This window comes from Bufo bufo, chromosome 7 (assembly GCF_905171765.1).
Source record: "Bufo bufo chromosome 7, aBufBuf1.1, whole genome shotgun sequence".
Classification (NCBI taxonomy): Eukaryota; Metazoa; Chordata; class Amphibia; order Anura; family Bufonidae; genus Bufo; species Bufo bufo.
Genome location: NC_053395.1, coordinates 145,039,815 through 145,063,496, shown reverse-complemented (window position 1 = coordinate 145,063,496; position 23,682 = coordinate 145,039,815). Strand labels below are relative to the sequence as shown.

The following is a 23,682-nucleotide window of genomic DNA, read 5'->3' as shown; positions in this document are numbered from 1 at the left end:
TTTCCTAATAACCGTGGTGTTTAATGACATCATAGGAGCGGTGGCATGACCGCTTCTAATATGTCCACTTCCTGCCACCTGCTTACATGTCAGTTCCCGCAGCGGCCACATCCTCCCGGCTCCTACTTCCCCATGACCCCTGGTCTCTGCACACCCTGATGGACATGATGGGGCCCACAGGGCGGAACCTTTCAAATAACACAAGTTCTGAGACCTCCAGGTGCAGGCTGGCTATGTATAGGGAGGTCACGGTGGGTTTGTAGTGCTCAGGGTCCATTTTCTGCTGCGTATAACAGCGTGCAGATAATAGCTGGTACAGGCGGCTCCTCTGGGCATGGGCGCTGCGTGCTCACCTCCTGCATTACTTCTAGCACACGGAGGGCTGGACGCGGCTGCAAGTGCACCGTATGGTGGGGGCAAGCAGGCTTTTTTTTTTTTTACATTAAACTTTATATATTCTTTATACAAACTAGCTGCATGCTAACAGAGGCCCCACGACACAGTTCTAACAGCGGAGCGGCGGCCATCTTACTTCATGGCCCTTCACCGTTACAAGATCTTCATATACTTTCTTATTACTTTAGTGCAAGACAACGATGTTTCTGAATTGTATAGCAGACTATTCTAGCCAATGATATTTTAGCTTACAAAAATCTGAAATATATTCTACGCTGGATGAACAGGGGCAGCACAGCGGCTCAGAGATTAGCAATGGTGTCTTGCAGCGCTGGGGTCCTGCCTGCATGGAATTTGTACGTTCTCCCTATGTTTAAGTGGGTTTATTCCAATACTCCAAAAACATACTGATAGGGAAAATAGATTGTGAGCTCTGCTGCAGACAGCAAGTGCTGTGGAATGTGTCAGTGCTATATAAGTGAGTAAAATAAATAAATAAACGATTTGGTACTTAAATATTAAAATAAGGCTACATTCACACGACTGTAGTGTTTTGCGGATCAGCAAATTGCGGATCCTCAAAACAGATACCTGCCCGTATGCGTTCCGCAATTTGCGGACCGCACACAGCCGCTACCATAGGAAATGTCTATGCGTTCCACAATTGCGGACAAGAATAGAACATGCTCTATTTTTTTTTTTGAGGGGCCACGGAACAGAACTACGGATGCGGACAGCACACGGTATGCTGTCCGCATCTTTTGCGGCCCCATTAAAATGAATAGGTCAGCACCCATTCTGCAAAAACGGATGCAGACTAATTCATACAGTCGAGTGGATGTAGCCTAAGGCCTCATGCACACGACCGTTCCGTTTTTTGCGGACCGCGGATCCGCAAAAAACTGAAGCCGTCAGTGTGCGGAACGGAACGGGTGGCCCATTGTAGAAATGCCTATTCTTGTCCGCAAAATTGACAAGAATAGGACATGCTATATTTTTTTTGCGGGGCCACGGAGGGGTTATGTCCACTTCATGCCCTGTTTGCGAGTGGTCACACATGTGCAGTTGCATTGTCCTTATTTTTGCTAAATCCCCAGTATGTGATCTTGGTGCATCTGCTCTTGTGCAGTAGCACTGATGGACTACACTCAGCATGGCTGCTTGGCTTACGTTACTCCATCACATGGATGTGCCCTGGAGAATTGTGGGACAAGATAGATGTAGAGGTGCACCCCAAAGCCCATAGATGTAGACTATGAGTGAGTGGTGCCGATGGAGACCTCAACTTTTTTAAAATGTAAGAATTCTCACAAAAAATAATATGGTACTCATTCAGTAATCACTTGTGTTTGAACACACATATTAGTCACAAAGCCCTTTAAGTACAGGTGAAGTTTAGAATATTGTGACATAGTGAAGTGTATTGTCTGGGAAAACAGGTATTTTCCTCCCAGTGTGTGCTGCTGGACTGATTGGCGGCAGCAAGAAACGAACCAGCGGCTGTTGCAACAAGTGATGGCTTTAGAGAAGTCAGGGATGTCTCAGGGAGTCCATGATGCCCGGAAAGCAGTCCGCACGGCGATACCCAAGATGGCACCAACGGATGACGTTGAAACCTACCTGTCGGTGTTCAAGAAAGTCGCCGTGATGGAGAGTTTACCCCAAGACCAGTGGGCTGAGGTCATCGCTCCGTTCCTGGCACCTGGACCCAAACAGGTTTACTTTGATTTACTGGACGAGCAAGCGGCAGACTACTATAAGGTCATGGGTAAGATCCTGGGGACACTGGGGGTGAATGTGTTGGTCCGGGTGCATCAGTGGGAGTTTAACCCGGCTGAGCCAGCGAGACCCCAGTATTATAATTTGCTGCATCTCTTGCAAAAATGGCTACCGCCTGACGTACTGAGTCCCACTGCTATGCTGGACCGTATTGTAGCTGACAAATTCTGGAAAGCATTGCCACCACCCCTCCAGTGCTGGGTTGGCCAGATGTCTCCTACTAGTGCCCTGGAGATGGTGGACATGGTTAAACAGTATGGAGCTACTGAGGAGCTCCAGGGGGAAGCTCTGGGGAAGGGTGTAACAAAATCCAGAAAATCCCTGCCCCAGACCCAGTGGCCTGAGCAGAGAAAGACTGCACGGGATGTGCCCTTTGGGGATCGGAACCCAATAATCTGCTGGAGGTGTCATGAGCCCGGCCATGTACGGGCTGACTGTCCCCACCTGGTCGAGCCCATGGACGTAAATTTTGGGTATCAAAGTCATGGTATGCCAGAAGGGTCGGTGCGTCAGACACTACAGAAACTCTCAATAAGGAACCTTTGTGTCAGGAGGAGGTAGGAGTCACTCCCGTGGTGGCTCTGCTGAATTCAGGGAGTCGGGTGACCCTTGTGAGGGCTTCCTTGGTGCAACCCACTGAGTTTACGAGCCAGAAAGTCAGGGTGCTCAGGGTACATGGAGATTTAAAAGAGTACCCCACTGCTCTGGTGTCCCTAAGCACGTGTGCCGGCAGGGGGATCCATGAGGTGGCCGTAACCACGAGCATGCACTATGACTTGATATTAGGAAGAGACTTTCCGTTGTTCCCAGCCCTGTGGCCGGCCGCTGTACATACTGATCCCCGAGAGATAGGGAAAGCTCCAGTAGCGAGGCCTGGTCCAGTTAAGGTGTTAGAACACAGGAAACCCAAGGTGGAGGGGCCCACGGTAGGTCCGGTGGATGAGGGGGAGACAACCCCACGGAATAGGATAGGTAGGGAGTATAGAAATATAGCTCAGCAAGCCCAGAGTCGGACTATAATCGGGCATCTGGGGTCCGTAACTTTAGCCGGGGAGATCCAGTTTTGGTTTGTGGGCCGCCTGTGGACAGTAAGTTCTGCTCTAGGTGGAAGCGGCTCTACGAGGTACTTGAGAAAATTGGAGATGTAAACTACATGGTACACCAGCCAGGGTGGCGAAAGCCGGAGCAGGTTTACCATGTTAATTTACTCAAACCTTGGAAAGATAGGGAAACCTGTACTGAAGACAGGCCGCGGCCGGGTTTTCTAGGGGAGGAGGCTCCGGCCCCTCTGTCTGATGCAAGGGAAGCAGTTGCCACAGTAAAAATTGCTGACAGCCTCTCCTCTAAACAGGCTCAGGAGGCCAGGGAGTTCGTTAGTCGTAACACTGATGTGTTCTCGGACCTCCCTGGACGCACTTCCACAATTTAGCATGACATCGTCACTGAGCCTCAGGGGAAGGTCCGGCTAAAACCATACCGGGTATCTGAGGCTCGACGACAAGCAACAGTAGAACACAGGGCAAGTCGGTTGCAGGGAAATGCGGATGCCCTGTCCCAGGTGCACTGTTTGGCATGTGTTCACCCGATCAGGGTTGAACAAAGGGGGGGTATGTGACACAGTGAAGGTTATTGTCTGGGAAAACAGGTATTTTCCTCCCAGTATGTGCTGCTGGACTGATTGGCGGCCAGGTGGGGTCAAACACCGGACTGGATCTCAGGTGCTGGTCCGGAGTTTTGGCAACACCTAGCTGCCTTTAAAAGACAGCTAGGTTCAGCAGAGGGGATCTCTGTGTTGGGATCTGAGGCTTGTGCCGAGTTGGAGGGCTGAGACCCGGGTGTAGGGGAAACAGGCCTCCTAAAGCCTGCTTATGGACTTGATGAGGCAAGAACTGCCAGCAGGGTGTGAACTAACAGTCAGGAGATAAGGTGACTTGCTTTATGAACTTTTCATGTGTGTGAACAAACACTAAGACTGCAAAGTGACTTGCATTTTTTGCTATACCTTATGTGTGAATAAACACTGAAGTTGGTTTTTGCCTCTGTACTGCGTCCGCTTACCCTGCCTACCAGAGCGAATCCCCACAATATACATAAGCGCATAGTCAGTAACACATTCATTACCTTTTTCACTGTATCTCTCTGAGACATGTTGAACAATTTCTCCTATACTCTTTCTCCTGTCTAAAGGAAAAATACTGTAAGTGAACATTGCACAAATGCAACCAACATTTTACATTAGGTTCTGTTCACACAAGACTTGCAAACTGTCAAATGTTTACATGTGTGTAAAAACGTATTCAGATGTATACTGTACAGTAGCCAAAGGTTTTCATGTCAAATGTGTCCTTTTGCCATCTGTTTGGCAGGTTTACACCTGGATACCTTCCATAAATTTACAGTACAGTACAAGAGTCAGAACCATAAGAAAAAAGCAAAGATAACCTGATAAAACGAGCTTAAAGGGAACCTGTCACCTCGATATTGGGTATAGAGCAGAGACTCCTCTCAGGGACAGGACTCATCTCAGGTTAAGGCCTCATGCACACGACCGTTGTTTGGGTCCGCATCCGAGCCGCCGTTTTGGCGTCTCGGATGCGGACCCATTCACTTCAATGGGGCTGCAAAAGATGCGGACAGCACTCCGTGTGCTGTCCGCATCCGTGGCTCCGTTCCACAGCCCCATTAAAAAAATATAACATGTCCTATTCTTGTCCGCGCTTTGCGGACAAGAATAGGCATTTATATTGCTGGCGCCCGATCCGTTCCGCAAATTGCGGAAGACAACACGGGTGGCTTCCGTTTTTCCGGTTTGCGGACCGCAAAAAATGCCACGGCCGTGTGCATGAGGCCTAATTTGCATATGTATCAAATCAGGTTTTTTTACACAATAAAAGCACACAGAGCTATGGGAACTGGGTATTGCGGATGTGCTAGCGGCCATCTAGAACCCATGTCCTCAGCTCTATACCCAAAATCCCGGTGACAGGTTCCCTTTAAAGAGGACCTTTCACCTGGAAAAACATTGTGAACTAAGTATCCTGACATATAGAGCGGCGCCCAGGGATCTCACTGCACTTACTATTATCCCTGGGCGCCGCTCCGTTATGTCCTCCGGTATCTTCGCTCAGTAAGTTATAGTAGGCGGAGACTTAGGACTCTTGGTTATAGTAGGCGGAGTCTGCCATTGTTCTGCTGGGCGTCTCCTCCTCCTAGGCTGTAACGCTGGCCAATCGCAGCGCAGAGCTCACAGCCTGGGAGTTTTTTTTCTCCCAGGCTGTGAGCTGTGCGCTGCGATTGGCCAGCGCTACAGCCTAGGAGGAGGAGACGCCCAGCAGAACAAGGGCAGTCTCCGCCTACTATAACTTACTGAGCGAAGATACCGGAGGACATAACGGGAGAACGGAGCGGCGCCCAGGGATAATAGTAAGTGCAGTGAGATCCCTGGGCGCCGCTGTATATGTCAGGATACTTCGTTCACAATGTTTTTCCAGGTGAAAGGTCCTCTTTAAGCTCTTGTCAGCCACTGTGACTTCTCAACAACTGCAACTGAGATCCCTTCAGATAATGACTCACTTGGAAAATGTATACAGTTTATGTGCTTGTTAATATCTTCATTGTGTCAGAAAACCACTCTTCACAATATGATAAGGCTGCAGCTTTCTTCAGTTATTTTTTTTCTCCCTCATTTAACCCATAATAAAAGGCTAGAGCCTTACTATATTGAGAGAACAGGTTTTCTACACGTAGAAAGCTAATACATATTTCTTGTGTCTTTATAATACTATACTGTGTCTGTTATTAAAAGGCATGCTGCGTTTTGATAAAGAGAAATAAAAATAGAACAAACCCAGTAGGAGTAACAAAAAAAAAATATATATATATATTTATATATTAGGGCTGCACGATATGGGAATTTTGTGCGATTGCGATTAGGGCCCTAAAAATTGCGATAACGATATGCGATGCGATATTTTAAGGGAATTATGCTAGAGGTCTATTTGCTTGGATTTTCCCATATGTGGATGGCGCTGTTATGTGGGGGATCTGTGGATGACGCTGTTAGTGGGGGATCTGTGGATGGCGCTGTTATGTGGGGGATCTGCGGACGGCGCTGTTATGTGGGGGATCTGTGGATGGCGCTGTTATGTGGGGGATCTGTGGATGGCGCTGTTATGTGGGGGATCTGCGGATGGCGCTGTTATGTGGGGGATCTGCGGATGGCGCTGTTATGTAGGGGATCTGCGGATGGCGCTGTTATGTGGGGGATCTGCGGAGGGCACTGTTATGTGGGGGATCTGCGGAGGGCACTGTTATGTGGGGGATCTGCGGAGGGCACTGTTATGGGGGATCTGCGGAGGGCACTGTTATGGGGGATCTGCGGAGGGCACTGTTATGGGGGATCTACGGAGGCCACTATTATGGGGGGATCTGCGGAGGGCACTGTTATGGGGGATCTGCGGAGGGCACTGTTATGGGGGGGATCTGCGGAGGGCACTGTTATGGGGGGATCTGCGGAGGGCACTGTTATGGGGGATCTGCGGAGGGCACTGTTATGGGGGATCTGCGGAGGGCACTGTTATGGGGGATCTACGGAGGGCACTGTTAGGGGGGATCTGCGGAGGGCACTGTTATGGGGGGATCTGCGGAGGGCACTGTTATGGGGGATCTGCGGAGGGCACTGTTATGGGGGATCTGCGGAGGGCACTGTTATGGGGGATGTGTGCTATGACACATGGGGCCACGAGGGGGGCCAGCATAAGACACACATATAGCATCTTATGCTGGTCCCCCTCATGGCCCTATGTGTCCCCTCATGTGTCCTAAACTGCGCACATAACTCTCCTATTCATAAAATGGCCAGCCTCTGTACTTTCACTATGAATGCACTGCAGAGAGCGGCAGTGAGCAAGCCGGCCGGCGCGTGACTGACGTCACTGTCACGCTCCTCCCACTTAATTCAGGAAGCAGGAGCGTGACTAAGTGACGTCAGTCACGCGCCGGCCGCCTCGCTCGCTCCCGCTCGCTGCAGTGCATTCATCGTGAAAGTAAGTACAGAGGCTGGCCATTTTATCAATAGGACAGAGGACATTTTATCAATAGGGGCCCCTTCATATATAATCGCAGCATTTTCGGGTCGGCCGAATGGCCATATCGCATTTGCCGATTATCACGATTCGATTATTTTTGCGATATATCGTGCAGCCCTAATATATATATATATATATAAATAAGAAATCGGACGGCACTCCAAGACTTGAAAAGACGTGGTGTATTTATTCACCCATGTCGAACAAGTGCAACGTTTCAGCTCACAACTGAGCCTTTCTCAAACAAAGGTCTACAAGCATGTGCCAACCTTAAATAGCACTCAAATAATCTAGTGACCAATGAACATTCAAATACAAAATCATGTGACAAATTAGCATATCCAAATCATATGACTGATTAGCATATATACATCATGTGATCAATTACATATATAAATACCAATATACAATGTGCATAAGATTAAATGCAACCTTAAACCTGTAAAGATGGATCCAACCACTTTATATCTAATGTGTTTCCGCAGTGATAATAGTATATCCATCACAACAGTGAGCTTTATCCTTATAGTGATAATGAATAATATGTGAATCGTTAAATGTACGTCCATGTAGATAGGAGGGCAAAAGAGGGCGTTACCAAGAGACATGACATTGCCATCAGTAACGTGCGTCCATGTGAATACTGGCCAAACCTGGCGTTTCTTTTTACTATTTACTAGCGGCACAGGCACCACAAAGTGTCAAATAACAAACCTCACAGTCAGGATTGCGCCTGCAGCACGGCTCCATTACATCACGTACGTAGAGACCAGCGCATGCACATAAGCCGGCATCCCTTCATAGGTGCCAGATTTCATACTTACCTTAATAGCAAAAATAGTGATCTTCAGTTCACATTGGTTTTTTCGTATACAGAGATTCAGTTTCTTGACACCACAGTTACATTGTCTGGGAACAGATTTCATACAAAATTGTACACTAAGCCCACAGACAAAAACACCATATTACGGTATGACAGTAATCATCCGAGAAATATGGTGAACTATTTACCGTAGTCCCAATTTTTGAGAGTACGAAGGATAACTTCAGAAGAGAGTAACTTGACAGAGGCCCTTGATAAAATGTCCAAGAAATCTGAGGACAGGGGTTACCCGTCTAAGTTATTACTCAAACACCTTTCATCTCTACTCACACAGAGGAAAGTGCTGCCATTGGTAAAATCCTTAAACGTCATTGGAGTATACTGGGGAATACATTTAGTGATATTCAGGAATTCAGACTGCCTCCCCTGCTGTCATACCGGAGAGCTAGCAGTCTGAAAGACCAGCTAGTGAGGGCTGATTGTGGCCCCAAGCAAAAAACACGTTAAGTGAAATTTACACAACGTGGTCTGGGTAGTTTTCCCTGTCTGAGCTGTGTCAATTGCAAGCATATTGGCAAAGGAAACAGCTTCACACATCCCGTCACTGGAAAAACATATCCCATTCATTTTCATTTGACGTGTAATTCTAATTTTGTTATTTACGTTTTGGTGTGCCCATGTACAAACCGGATTCCAAAAAAGTTGGGACACTAAACAAATTGTGAATAAAAACTGAATGCAATGATGTGGAGATGGCAAATGTCAATATTTTATTTGTAATAGAACGAAGATGACAGATCAAACGTTTAATCCGAGTAAATGTATCATTTTAAAGGAAAAATACGTTGATTCCAATTTTCACGGTGTCAACAAATCCCCAAAAAGTTGGGACAAGTAGCAATAAGAGGCTGGAAAAAGTAAATTTGAGCATAACGAAGAGCTGGAAGACCAAGTAACACTAATTAGGTCAATTGGCAACATGATTGGGTATAAAAAGAGCTTCTCAGAGTGGCAGTGTCTCTCAGAAGCCAAGATGGGTAGAGGTTCACCAATTCCCACAATGTTGGCGGCAGAAGGATAGTGAGTCAATATCAGAAAGGTGTTACCCAGCGAAAAATTGCAAAGACTTTGCATCTATCATCATCAACTGTGCATAACATCATCCGAAGATTCAGAGAATCTGGAACAATCTCTGTGCGTAAGGGTCAAGGCCGTAAAACCATACTGGATGCCCGTGATCTCCGGGCCCTTGAACGACACTGCACCACAAACAGGAATGCTACTGTAAAGGAAATCACAGAATGGGCTCAGGAATAATTCCAGAAACCATTGTCAGTGAACACAATCCACCGTGCCATCCGCCGTTGCCAGCTGAAACTCTACAGTGCAAAGAAGAAGCCATTTCTAAGCAAGATCCACAAGCTCAGGCGTTTTCACTGGGCCAGGGATCATTTAAAATGGAGTGTGGCAAAATGGAAGACTGTTCTGTGGTCAGACGAGTCACGATTCGAAGTTCTTTTTCGAAATCTGGGACGCCATGTCATCCGGACCAAAGAGGACAAGGACAACCCAAGTTGTTATCAACGCTCAGTTCAGAAGCCTGCATCTCTGATGGTATGGGGTTGCATGAGTGCGTGTGGCATGGGCAGCTTGCATGTCTGGAAAGGCACCATTAATGCAGAAAAATATATTCAGGTTCTAGAACAACATATGCTCCCATCCAGACGTCATCTCTTTCAGGGAAGACCCTGCATTTTTCAAAAAGATAATGCCAGACCACATTCTGCATCAATCACATCATCATGGCTGCGTAGGAGAAGGATCCGGGTACTGAAATGGCCAGTCTGCAGTCCAGATCTTTCACCTATAGAGAACATTTGGCGCATCATAAAGAGGAAGGTGCAACAAAGAAGGCCCAAGACGATTGAACAGTTAGAGGCCTGTATTAGACAAGAATGGGAGAGCATTCTATTTCTAACTTGATAAACTGGTCTCCTCGTCCCAGACTCTGTTGAGTGTTGTAAGAAGAAGGGGAGATGCCACACAGTGGTGAAAATGGCCTTGTCCCAACTTTTTGGGGATTTGTTGACACCGATGAAATTCCTGATTCAACAATTTTTCCCTTAAAATGGTACATTTTTTCAGTTTAAACTTTTGTTCCGTGATTTATGTTCTATTCTGAATAAAATATTAGAAGTTGGCACCTCCACATCATTGCATTCAGTTTTTATTCACGATTTGTATAGTGTCCCAACTTTTTTGGAATCCGGTTTGTAATATTTTGTACGTCGGAGAAACCTCCACTGATTTAAAAACTAGATTGAACAATCACAGATTTTCCATACGTCAGAAACGACGTGATTTACCGGTACCTAGTCATTTTACTGAACATAAACATTTGGAACGTGAACTAAAATGTTGGATTGTAGACCATGTGCCTCCCCCTAGGAGAGGGGGTAACAGACTCAAATTACTGAAAAATAAGGAAATGTGGTGGATATACACCCTAGATAGTTTAAAACCAAAGGGGTTGAATGTTGAATACAACCCTGGAGGTATTCAATAGCGGTTTGCCAGACATCTCATCACTGATGCTTTCGACCATAATCTCTGTACTGTAGGTGCTATCTGGAATTACAAGCATATAACTAATTTTACTTTTTCTCTCTCTCTTTTTTTAGATACCATGTAGATTGACGCTAAGGCTACTTTCACACTAGCGTTGTTTTAATCCGGCGTTCAATTCTGACACCGGAACTGCCCACCGGATCCGGAAAAACGTGTGAAAACGGATTACATTTGAATCCTGATCAGGATTTTGATCACAATGAAAAAATGCATTGGAAAAAACGGATCCGCCATTTATGAACTTTAACATTTTTTTTCTAATTTTTCGGGTTTAACATGCAAAAGCTGGATCCTGTTTGACTGAACACACAGCGCCGGATCCGGCGTTAATGCAAGTCAATGGGAAAAAGACCGGATCCGGCGTTAAGTCAAAGTGTTCAGGATTTTTGGCCGGAGGTAAAAATACAACATGCTACGTTTTTCTGAAAAGCCTGATCAGTCAAAAAGACTGAACTGAAGACATCCTGATGCATCCTGAACGGATTACTCTCCATTCAGAATGCATTAGGATAAAACTGATCAGTTCTTTTCCGGATTTGAGCCCCTAGGACGGAACTCAGCGCCGGAAAAGAAAAACGCTAGTGCGAAAGTACCCTAAGAGGGTAAATAAAGAAGCTTGAACATATGCTACAGTGCGCGGTCGTCCATGCGTTTAGAAATAAATGGCTTTATTTAGTTGTTTAAATGTTTCCGCTTGGTGTCAAATCAACCTCAGTTTTCATCAGTATATATATATATATATATATATATATATATATATATATATATGAGATCCCCTATTGGACTACTCATGGACCGTAATGGTGAGATGGCTGAGGTTACACCGCACTGACGTGTGGGGTCTCCATAACCTGATCGCAACGTTGGAAGGGTTGGTCTACCCGTGAGGATGGATCCCTCTCCGATTGGTCATGATAGCTATATTGGTATTTTGTAAATAATGGCATGCCTCCAGAAACAATGATGGCACCTATGAAGGGATGCCAGCTTATGCGCATGCGCTGGTCTCTACGTACGTGATGTAATGGAGCCGTGCTGCAGGCGCAATCCTGACTGTGAGGTTTGTTATTTGACACTTTGTGGTGCCTGTGCCGCTAGTAAATAGTAAAAAGAAACGCCAGGTTTGGCCAGTATTCACATGGACGCGCGTTACTGATTGGCAATGTCATGTCTCTTGGTAACGCCCTCTTTTGCCTCCTATCTACATGGACGTACATTTTAACGATTCACATATTATTCATTATCACTATAAGGATAAAGCTCACTGTTGTGATGGATATACTATTATCACTGCGGAAACACATTAGATATAAAGTGGTTGGATCCATCTTTACAGGTTTAAGGTTGCATTTAATCTTATGCACATTGTATATTGGTATTTATATATGTAATTGATCACATGATGTAGATATGCTAATCAGTCATATGATTTGGATATGCTAATTTGTCACATGATTTTGTATTTGAATGTTCATTGGTCCCTAGATTATTTGAGTGCTGATTAAGGTTGGCACATGCTTGTATACCTTTGCTTGAGAAAGGCTCAGTTGTGAGCTGAAACGTTGCACTTGTTCGACATGGGTGAATAAATACACCACGTCTTTTCAAGTCTTGGAGTGCCGTCCGATTTCTTACGTATATTAAGGGTGAGAAGCCAATTCCCTTGGACTTTGCACCTGAGCCCGGTCACTGGTGCCGCCGAATTTCTTTATTTTCTCTCTCTACTATATATATATATATATATATATATATATATATATTATATATTATATATAATATAATATATATATAGCTGAGGCACATTTATCAAATGTTTGACGCCACTATTGAAAAGTTGCAAATTATGGTGCATGACATATTTGTGTCATAATTTGCAACTTTTCATTTCTCTCGCCACTATGCAACGTGGCAACAAAAGTGGAAAGGGCTGACAGATTTACTATCATTTACACCAGAAACAGGCAAAAACAATAGTTCAAATCTACGCCAGCTCATGGCTCTGGGACTCTTAACAAATGTGCTGCACTGTTTTTAGTGTTTTTTCTAAATTTCCTATTTATAAAAACAAAATGGCAACAAGGCCTATAAAACTCCTTAGGGCATGTTCAGACAGTATAAACACATGTTGGAAAAATCTGATTTATATTTGCTGCAAAACCTGTGACAGAAATCCAAGGCTGACCCACGGATTTCTGTTTAGCTTTTTTTCTGTGCAGAAACTGGCGCTTGTTTTTTTCCATGATGGAGGTTACAGCATGTAGGCATTTATTTGGTACCAGCTGGCATGTTAGATCTGGCTTGTTCCACGTGTCTTGTATAGATAAAGCACATGGATTTAATGTGCTGACCTGTACAAGCTGAGTCACACCCTGCGGCAAAAAAACGCTACATGTATGTGTACCATTAGAAGAAACTTTTAATAAGACTCACCGTCATATGGATAACCTTGAGCCTGAATGAAAAGAATATTATATATTAATTGTCAATCTATGTCTTGAATTACAGTTTCAAAAAGAAGAGTTAGAAAATGTAACAAATCTTATAAAGTTGAAGTAGATAACACAGGAACTACGATTGGCAATAGTTAAAAGGATATCGATGTCAGATAGAAGCAGGTCTCAGAGGTGGGACCCGCACCTATCTCCAAAATGCCCGTGTTCTCCATTCACTGCTATGAGAATTCCAAAAATAGCAGATCTAGTGCACTGTCAAAACCTTACAGATACTGTGGTCCTAACTTACCACAGCATCTGAGGGGTTAAAAGTCCATGTACATCTTTACCGCCAATCACAAACTTTGCCTCTGGCTGTCTGCTGTGTAAAACAGCAGAAATCCAGTGGGTATGGCACCTGCTCAGTTCTTGAGCGGGTGCTATCTTTAAAAATCATACATGTTTAAAAAAAACAAAAAAAAACTTTGAAATAAATTAAGGGGGTAATAACCCAGTCTTAATAACCCCTATAGGTGGCGGTGGATCACCGAAATTATGAAGAGGTGCCGGCCTCTACATAACTTCAGCGCATCCAGCACCAGTCTAAGGGCTCATGCACACGACCGTATGGCTTTTTCAGTGTTTTGCGGTCATTTTTTTACGGATCCGTTTTTTGTTTCCGTTGTGTTTCAGTTTCCTTTCCATTTTTCCGTATGCCATATACATTATACAGTAATTACATAGAAAAAATTGGGCTGGGCATAACATTTTCAATAGATGGTTCCGCAAAAACGGAACGGATACGGAAGACATACGGATGAATTTCTGTATGTGTTCCATTTTTTTTGCGGACCCATTGACTTGAATGGAGCCAAGCACCGTGATTTGCGGACAAGAATAGGACATGTTCTATCTTTTCACGGTTCGGAAAAGAACCATTGAACCATTGAAATGAATCGTTCAGTATATGTACCGCATACTGAACTAAAAAAAACGGCCAGTATACTGAACGAAAAATACTGTCGTGTGCATGAGCCCTAAAAATGTGAGATGGCTTCCTAGCTGTCTTACATTTGGACATTTTTCTGCCCCTAAAACAGGCATATCCCCTTCCCCACCCATGCCACGCCCACTTTTTTAGACCTGGCGTGAGCAGGGAGAAGTTGCAGATTGCGGAGCAACTAACCACTGCGCCACCATCTGCGCCTGAAATACGCCTAATATATGCGCATTTCAGGATAATAAATGACCCCATAAAGATATCAATGTGTTATCTTTGTAATCATACTGACCCAGAGAATAAAGGTCAAGTAGTCAGTTTCTCTACATGGGGAATGCTGTAAAAACAAAACAAAAATAGTTTTTTTTTCCAATTCCACTCCATTTGGAATTTTTTCCAACTTCCCACTACATCATATGCAATATTAAATAGTGTTATTATAAAGTACAACTAAGGCCTCATGCACACGACCGTTGTTGTGTCCGTTGATCCGTTTTTCGTGATTTTCTGCGGACCCATTGACTTTCAATAGGTCCGTTGAGAAACTCGGCTAATGCACCGTTTGTCATCGGCGTCCATGATCCGTGGTTCCAGTCCGTCAAAAAAATATAACCTGTCCTATTTTTTTCACGGAAAACGGTTCGCGGACCCATTCAAGTCAATGTGACCGTGAAAAAACACGGAGGCACACAAGATTGTCGTCCGCGTCCGTTTTTTTTTCTATCATTTGCATGGCAAACTTGACTTAGACTTTTTTTTAACTTTTCTTCATGTCTGGTGATCCTCCAAAAATAAAGACACACGGAAACAAAAACGGAAACGGAACAACGGAACCCCATTTTGCGGAACGGAACACAACGGTCGTGTGCATGAGGCCTTTTTTTTTTAAGGTCCGCAAAAACGAGGTCCGTAGTCGTTTTGGTGTCCGCCTGGCCGTGCGTAGCCAAACGGATCCGTCCTGAATTACAATGCAAGTCAATGGGGACGGATCCGTTTGACATTGACACAATATGGTGCAATTGCAAACGGATCCGTCCCCCATTGACTTTCAATGTCCCTATTATACCATCGGATCTGAGTTTTCTCCAATCCGATGGTATATTTTAACTTGAAGCGTCCCCATCACCATGGGAACGCCTCTATGTTAGAATATACCATTGGATTTGAGTTAGATCGTGAAAACTCATATCCGACAGTATATTCTAACACAGAGGCGTTCCCATAGTGATGGGGACGCTTCAAGTTAGAATATACTTTGAACTGTGTACATGACTGCCCCCTGCTGCCTGGCAGCACCCGATCTCTTAGAGGGGGCTATGATACGCACAATTAACCCCTCCGGTCCTGAGGGGTTAATTGTGCGTATCATAGCCCCCTGTAAGAGATCATGTGCTGCCAGGCAGGAGGGGGCACCCCCCCTCCCTCCCCTGTATTACTGTAGATTCATTGGTGGCCAGTGGGCCCCCCCTCCCTCCCCTGTAGTACTGTAGATTCATTGGTGGCCAGTGGGCCCCCCTCCCTCCCCCTCCTAATTAAAATCTCCCCCCCATCATTGGTGGCAGCGGAGAGTTCCGATGGGAGTCCCAGTTTAATCGCTGGGGCTCCGATCGGTAACCATGGCAACCAGGAGCTACTGCAGTCCTGGTTGCCATGGTTACTTAGCAATTTTTAGAAGCATTATACTTACCAGTAGGAGGAGCGCCCCGCCGGTCACAGACATCGCAGCTCGCAGGTAAGTGAAAGGTCTGTGCGGCGCATTGCTTATTGCACAGACCTGTCACTTACCAGTAGGAGGAGCGCCCGGCCGGACACAGACATCGCAGCCTCGCAGGTAAGTATAATGCTTCTAAAAATTGCTAAGTAACCATGGCAACCAGGACTGCAGTAGCGTCCTGGTTGCCATGGTTACCGATCGGAGCCCTAGCGATTAAACTGGGACTCCAATCGGAACTCTCCGCTGCCACCAATGATAGGGGGGGAGATATTAATTAGGAGGGGGAGCCCACTGGCCACCAATGAATTTACAGTACTACAGGGGAGGAAGGGGGGGCCCACTGGCCACCAATGAATCTACAGTACTACAGGGGAGGGAGGGGGGTGTGCCCCCTCCTGCCTGGCAGCACATGATCTCTTACAGGGGGCTATGATACGCACAATTAACCCCCTCAGGTGCAGCACCTGAGGGGTTAATTGTGCGGATCACAGCCCCCTGTAAGAGATCGGGTGCTGCCAGGCAGCAGGGGGCAGTCATGTACACAGTTCAAAGTATATTCTAACTAGAAGCGTCCCCATCACTATGGAAACGCCTCTGTGTTAGAATATACTGTCGGATCTGAGTTTTCACAAAGTGAAAACTCAGCTCTGAAAAAGCTTTTAATGCAGACGGATCTGCGGATCCGTCTGTGTGAAAGTAGCCTACGGCCACGGACGCGGATGCCAATCTTGTGTGCATCCGTGTTTTTTCACGGACCCATTGACTTGAATGGGTCCGTGAACCGTTGTCCGTCAAAAAAATAGGACAGGTCATATTTTTTTGACAGACAGGAAACACGGATCACGGATGCGGCTGCAAAACGTTGCATTTTCCGATTTATCCACGGACCCATTGAAAGTCAATGGGTCCGCGAAAAAAAAAACGGAAAACGGAACAACAGCCGCACACAACGGTCGTGTGCATGAGGCCTTATCCTGCAAAAAAACAAGCCCTCATCAGCTATGTGAACGGAAAAATAAAAAAGTTATGACTTCGAAAAGGCAAGAAGTGAAAAATGAAAACACAAAAAACAAAAGTCCTTCAGGGCTCAAGGATTAAAACTGTCTGGTCTTATTTCAGACTGTATTAGTAAATATGCCCCAGAAACACCTTTCAATTCATACTAGGGAGGCAGTTTTACCATTTGAACCACAGGTCCATACTGACCGTCTGCTCACCTTGTTTGAGAACAATACAACAAAACAAAAATCGCCAGGCATAAACAGCAGAATCATTTTAAGTAATGTGGCTGCTCACATCATTCAAAATGGATTCTGCTGATATTGACTGTAATTAATTATGTACAACCAACAATCATCCAAGATTCTAATATAATATTGAAAAAACAGATGTAAGGTACCTGTATAGAAAATTGCATCTTCTCATCATACTCAGAGGACAAGGATTGAGATCTTGCTTTTATTTCAATGACTGAAAAAACACAAAAACTTTTTAATAACTTAGAGGGTTGACTGTGTTTCTGTCCATAGCTGTGCTGGCTGCAAAAAATAGCAATAACAGGAAGCATAACAGCAAGCAAGCCGTGCTCTTACCTTCTTAGGCTTTTCTAAATACTCATTTAAAGGGGTATTCCCATCTCAGACATTGATGGCATATTGTAAGTGTATGTCATCAATGCCAGACAAGAGCGGGTTACACCTCTGCGACTCACTCGTATCTCCAGAACATGGCCCCTAAAGTGAAGAAGAGTGCATCACATGGCCACCCTCCATTCACCGATATGGGTGTTGTGAAAAAAGCCAAGCACTGGCTCAGCTATTTCCGGCTGTCCCATAGAAGTGAATGGAGAGCATGCCGTGCATGCGCGGTGTACACTCCTTCATTTTGGGGGCTCTGTTCTGGAGATAGGAGCAAGGTCCAGAGGTAAGACCTGCCCATGTCTAACATAGATGGCATATCCTAACGATAGATGGGTATAACCCTTTAAGTGCAGACACTTTTTAAAGGGTCTAGTTTGTGACAGCTGTAGCATCCAACCTGAGAACACTGCAGCTGTCAGTCAGAGCAGAGGCGCGGGGGAAGGGGGTTGGGGGGCTGTGAAGAAGCGCACAGCAGAAGGCACTTCACAGTGAAACTCCGGCCCAATACACTTGCAGGAACAGAATCTAGTGAAATAAAAGTTCATATTCTTACTACTCCTGGTAATAAAAAATCTGTATGTTTACACTGCTCTCTCCAGCCCCTACCTAGTGATTTCAGCAGTTTAGCATGGTCAAAGCTGCTGACAGATTCCCTTTACTAATAATGCACTGTTCACACCATGTGAAGTCATACAGGTGAGGCATATCTATTACATTTCTAAGGAGGACCGGTTAGCTCTTATGACATGTCCCCTTTCAGTTTCTCGGCAGCAATTGGCTGTTTACATGAGAATATGTGTATCAGACAAACAAGCATTTTATCAGCAGGATTTGTAATTTTTCCCTCATCTGATTATCTACCTTTACATAAAAGTTAATAGGTCATTCATCCAATTGGAGAGCAGACCAGTAGCTCAGGAAAGAGGGTTACCCCCATATCCATGTACAGAAAATAGACATTATACATTATATCAGAAAATAAAAACAAGTTAAAAACAGAATATGCTTCAGTATCTAGTTTTAATAAGTAAAAAAAATGTAAGCGATACACCCCTTTCAAAGAAATACTTGTGCCTACCTCCTCGTGTCTGCTTGTAATCATTTATTTTCTTAAGAAGTTCCAGTGAAACACGGCTCACTGCCTTTTCAAGAGTATCCAAATTATCCTCGGATAACTGGTCATTTTTTTCCAGGTAATACAAAATATCAAGGAATGTCTGCAAAAGAGAAGGTGATACTGTCACTATTAACACTGACAATGACAAGCTGAGCCTTCATTGAGAAAAGCAGAAGGCCTATTATGGGAAGGTTCACTTTCCAGCATCCTGACAAACAAGTAAGATAAATGTCAAAAAACTAAACAAAAAAACACAACAATGCTGTAACGCAAAAAAACATACAATAAGTACACTAAAAATCTATTTTATAAAACCAATGTGACAAAAACCCCTCATAAAACATATTTATTAAAAATCCCCATACTTGTCTAGGCCTGCACAATAAATTGATACCCTTTAATTAATTGCAAAAGTGAACTTTTGTAAGTGTAAATTTTTTTTTTTTTTTTTAAGATCTTCTATACTGATGTCCTATACTCAGGATAGGTTATCAATATCTGATGGTGGGGGTTTGACTCCCAGCACCCTCGCCGGTCAGCTATTTGAAGAGGCTGCGGCGCTCAAGTGAGTCCTCAGGTGAACCTCCTCACAGCATCATTCATTCTATAGAACATGAACTACACCTGGGCCATGTGGCTGATGAATGCGATGTCACTGAACTAGGAAGAGGCTGTGGTGCTCACCGGAGGTGATCGGCAGGAGTCCCGGGAGTTGGACCCCCACCAGTCAGATAGTGATGACCGGTATATGTTGGAGGATTTCTTGATGCATACCTCCAAGGGATGCCGTTGATGGATTCACGTTATAGGTATACAATGACATCTGTCGCTTCCAGGCTGCCATTTAAAGGGAATTTTTCACCAGTTTTATGGCGTTCTAACTGCTGGCTCACTTTCTTTTAATTGACTAATTTTGCTAAAACCTTGAACAGTATGTGCCCCTGATTTTCTCGACCCCCTACTGCTAATACATTAGGAAAAAAACTGTCAATCACTGGCAGGGGGCGGGGAGAGCCAGCAGCCCATGAATATCAGGACTGTTAGAACCTAGCAGTATAAAACTGCTGACAGATTCCATTTAAAAAAATAAAATAAAAACATACTGAGTAGTATACTGAGTTACCTCTGTATGAAATAGAGCAGCAATGATATCCCATACGACAAACAGTAAACTGACATGTGTCAGTCCAACAGATGCCAAGGTGAATAGGGGTCTCTGCTTTCTCAGTGCATATGGCAAATGGATATAAATTCTGCTTTAAAGGTATCTAAAACCAGCCTTCACCTGAATAAAACTGTAAAAGACCTATCAACAATATGCCAATCCGTTCTATACATAATCATGACATTACATCATATTCATTCGGATTTTCTATGTAATCCACTATGTAACTAATCACGTGGGTATTAATTGATGTGGTTTAATCTTTTTACGTTTGCATATCTGGCAATGCAATATGTTTTTCTAACAGAGGGGGCCGTATGCTTAAAATTTTTGATGCGCAGGCACCTTGTAACATTGATGCCGCCGACAGTTCCTGTGATGAATGATCGCGGGACTGTTCACATCATCATATGCTGGCTGGTCACGTGTTCGCCCTCGTCAGCATACTACACTGGTCGACGATTTAATTTATTGATACCCCAGATAGAGGTGATACATATTTCACGAGCGTTCCCGATTGGTTGGGAGGGGTATTAAGTGTGTTGACGCCACCACCGGACGAAGTATCGCAAAGTCGCCTGTCAGGGCTGGCGCTGCCCCGGACAGAGACGCATTATGGGTAATTGATCACTCTTCCTATTTGCTATCATTGATGTTGCACTATGCACTTTGGATCATCAGTATTATTTGTTATATGCGGATTGTGTTTGGCCAACGTGATCTCATCCAGTGATGCCACCATTATTTCTCTGCACTGTTTTTAACCAGAGCCATTGCCATTAGGAAGTACCATATGAGGTGTGTATTTGATTAAGGGGTGTATTTGGCCTCTGCCATGTTTAGGTAGGTGGTACATGTCAGAGTAACAGCCATAGAAATACCAGGACACAAGACTTCCAGATATAACATTGCCCAGAGTATACCCTGCTGCTGCTGACTTGCTTTCTTCCCACAGTGAATACTGGTCTTCCCCCAGTAAGCAATACAAAGGACCTATCTGTCCATATGATGTAAGGAAACATGCTTCATCAAACCAGGCAATCTTCTATCATTGATCCATGGCCCAATTCTTCTGCTCATAAACCAATTGGTTTTGGTTCTCTCATAGCTAGAATTCACATTTTTTTTAATACATTTTTGCTACTATAGATCTTCTAAAGGATCAGACCAGACAGGCCTTGTTGCCCATGCACATCAGTGAGCCTTGGGTGCTCATGTCCCGATCACTGGTTTTCCTTTCTTGGACCACTTTTGATAGATACTAACCACTACATATGGGGAAAACACTACTACAAAAAAGCCACCGTTTTGGACATGCTCTGAACTAGCCGTCTGTTCACAAGCCGATTAATGTATCCACCCCCTGACAGCAGCCAGGAGATTAGTCAGGTCACCTGTCAGTGGGTTTAATATTATAGGTGACAGACAATATCTGGTTCAATAGTCAATTTTTTTAAAGCAATATATTTTTTTAATTTTTTAGGCGATTGTCTTATGGAGGGGCTTGTTTTTTTGCGGGATAAGGTGCTATTTTCATTGGTACTATTCTGGAGTACATACAACTTTTTGATCACTTGGTTTAACACTTAGTACAGCAAAGTGACCAAAAAATGGCTGTTTTGACACAGTTTTTATTTAGTTTTTTTTATGGCATTCACCTGACAGGGTCTAATATGTCTATTTTTCTTTTTTTTCTATGCTTTACAATTTTTTATGATTTAAAGTTGAAGTTTAAATTTTTTATTATGTAAGACACTTTTTTTTCACTTTACTTTTTATTTTTTATTTTACTAGGGGATCTTTTGGGGGTCTGATTCCCTCTACAATGCATTACAATACATCCTGTATTGTAATGCATTAAGTGTCAGTGTAATACAATGACATCGTGTGCCCATGAGACCCAGCCTCCGGTATGGATCTCATAGGCTTCTGTAGCTGGCAGACTCCAGTGCCTCTGTAACGCATCGAGCTGCAATAGCAGCCATCAGGTTCCCTTCACTGTAGCGTGGGTACCCGATGGGGATGAAGAGGGAGCCCCCTCCCTCTGCAAACCCCATACATGCCATAGTTCGTGTTGACCACGGCACACAAGGGGTTAATACGCTGGCAACTCCTGCACTTGCCTGATCACAGCACTGTACATGTACGGTGCTGGGCAGCATGTCACGCCCCGCTGCGCCGTACATGTATGGAGCTGGTTGGGAAGGGGTTAAAGTGTAACTTTGTTTCAGTTTAAAGAGTTTTTTAAAGAGTCTTGGTAGCAAAGCTCTAACTGAGCGTTAATAAGGAGAGACTGTCTTCAGTCTAATAAATCAGATGGGCAGGTTGATGGACAGCGATAGGGCACATGTAGTCAGGGACAAGCGTCTGACTGGAAGCCTCTGTATTTTACACACAGGTGTTTTCAGCTCTCAGTAAAACACTGACGGCAGAGCTTTGCTAAGAAGACTCTTTATACCCTGTTTTCTAGAACAAAGAAACATCTTTGCCTAATAAAGTACATTACAGAAATGTTTCACATCCCTGTCCCTACATATATTAAAAATAAACTGAACTACGGTATGACTAAATAAGTTCTCATAAAATTACCATCTTGTTCTCCTCATACTTCTTTGGAATACTTAAGAGGAATCTTATACTTCTTAGATCTTCAGAGGTGATGTCTTCATAAAGTTGAAAAAGCATATGTCTGTAGTGGTAAAACCAAAAATACATTATATTATTAACTACCGATAAGTTACGACGTGTTACATGAGTAACAAGATAAAATTTGGCAGAATCACCACAATTATAATTTGGGAATCTCTTATAAGTGTATTTACCACATGTGGACTAAGTATATTTAAAATTAAACTTTTACTCTAATATCACTAAAAGCATTGGTGGTTGTAGTGGGACATAGACATATAACATACACACATATATTACCACCATCCAGAATCGTCTGTGAGAGAATTATCTTATTCTCTCACAGACGATTCTGGATGGTGGTAATATATGTGTATATATGTGTGTATGTTATATGTCTTTGTCCCACTACAACCACCAATGCTTTTAGTGATATTAGAGTAAAAGTTTAATTTTAAATATACTTAGTCCACATGTGGTAAATACACTTATTGGAGGTGTGACCTATCTCTGCATATATACACCTGGTGCATAGAGATATATATTATCGTACATAAGAATCTCTTATAAGGACTATTATTTGCAGTAATACATGAGTAGTATGGCAGACAAGGAGTCCAGATCCCTAATTATTACGTTCACGCTGCCCCACGTTCCACCGCTGTGCGCTGGCATACCTGCACTGGAATACATGGTCTGCACATATGGAACAGTCTGGACAATGTCATCCTGTGCAGCTCTGCCAGCGCATGTTGGAGGAGGAGAGCAGGATTTAAAAAAATAATTGCAATTTGGACTCTGGGCTAAATCCAGGTGACAGATTCCCTTAAAATCTACCTCATCAGAAAAAAACTGTTGCCTATGTCACAAAACAAAAAGGTAACACTACTCACCTCTTCTTCACCCCTCAGCGCAGAATCTCTGGCAGTCTTCCTGGCCAATGCTTATCAGCTGCCAGAATGTGACTACTAAAACCAGAGACCACAGCAGCCGTGTGACTGGCATCATGGCTCCCATCGCTGAGCGGTGTTGCCAGTAATAGGACACAAGACTGCTGTAGCCTCTGACTGGCTGCAGCAGCCACAGGTCACCCTGGTAACAATGACCAGAAGGATCGCCAGAGCTTCTGCGCTTGTTTGCCATGGGAAAAAAAAGGTGAGAAGATTTTTATATTTTTTCTTCTCTAACATTTGCGGCTGTTTTTATTATTTGCTCACAGTAGATTACCCATTCAAGATTTGTTGAAAAAAAGAAAGGAATTTCCACTGGAAAA

At 44.1% G+C, this 23,682-nt stretch overlaps 1 protein-coding gene across 1 annotated transcript in view; it reads right to left on the bottom strand.

Annotated features, from left to right (window-relative positions):
* Positions 1-23,682, bottom strand: part of LOC121007625 (caspase-8-like) — a 92,909-nt gene that overhangs the window by 50,508 nt on the left and 18,719 nt on the right. Inside the window, 5 exon segments of the mRNA XM_040439681.1 lie at positions 4,297-4,356; positions 13,144-13,165; positions 17,259-17,329; positions 18,578-18,716; positions 22,371-22,470. Coding sequence (XP_040295615.1) covers positions 4,297-4,356; positions 13,144-13,165; positions 17,259-17,329; positions 18,578-18,716; positions 22,371-22,470 — 392 coding nt within the window.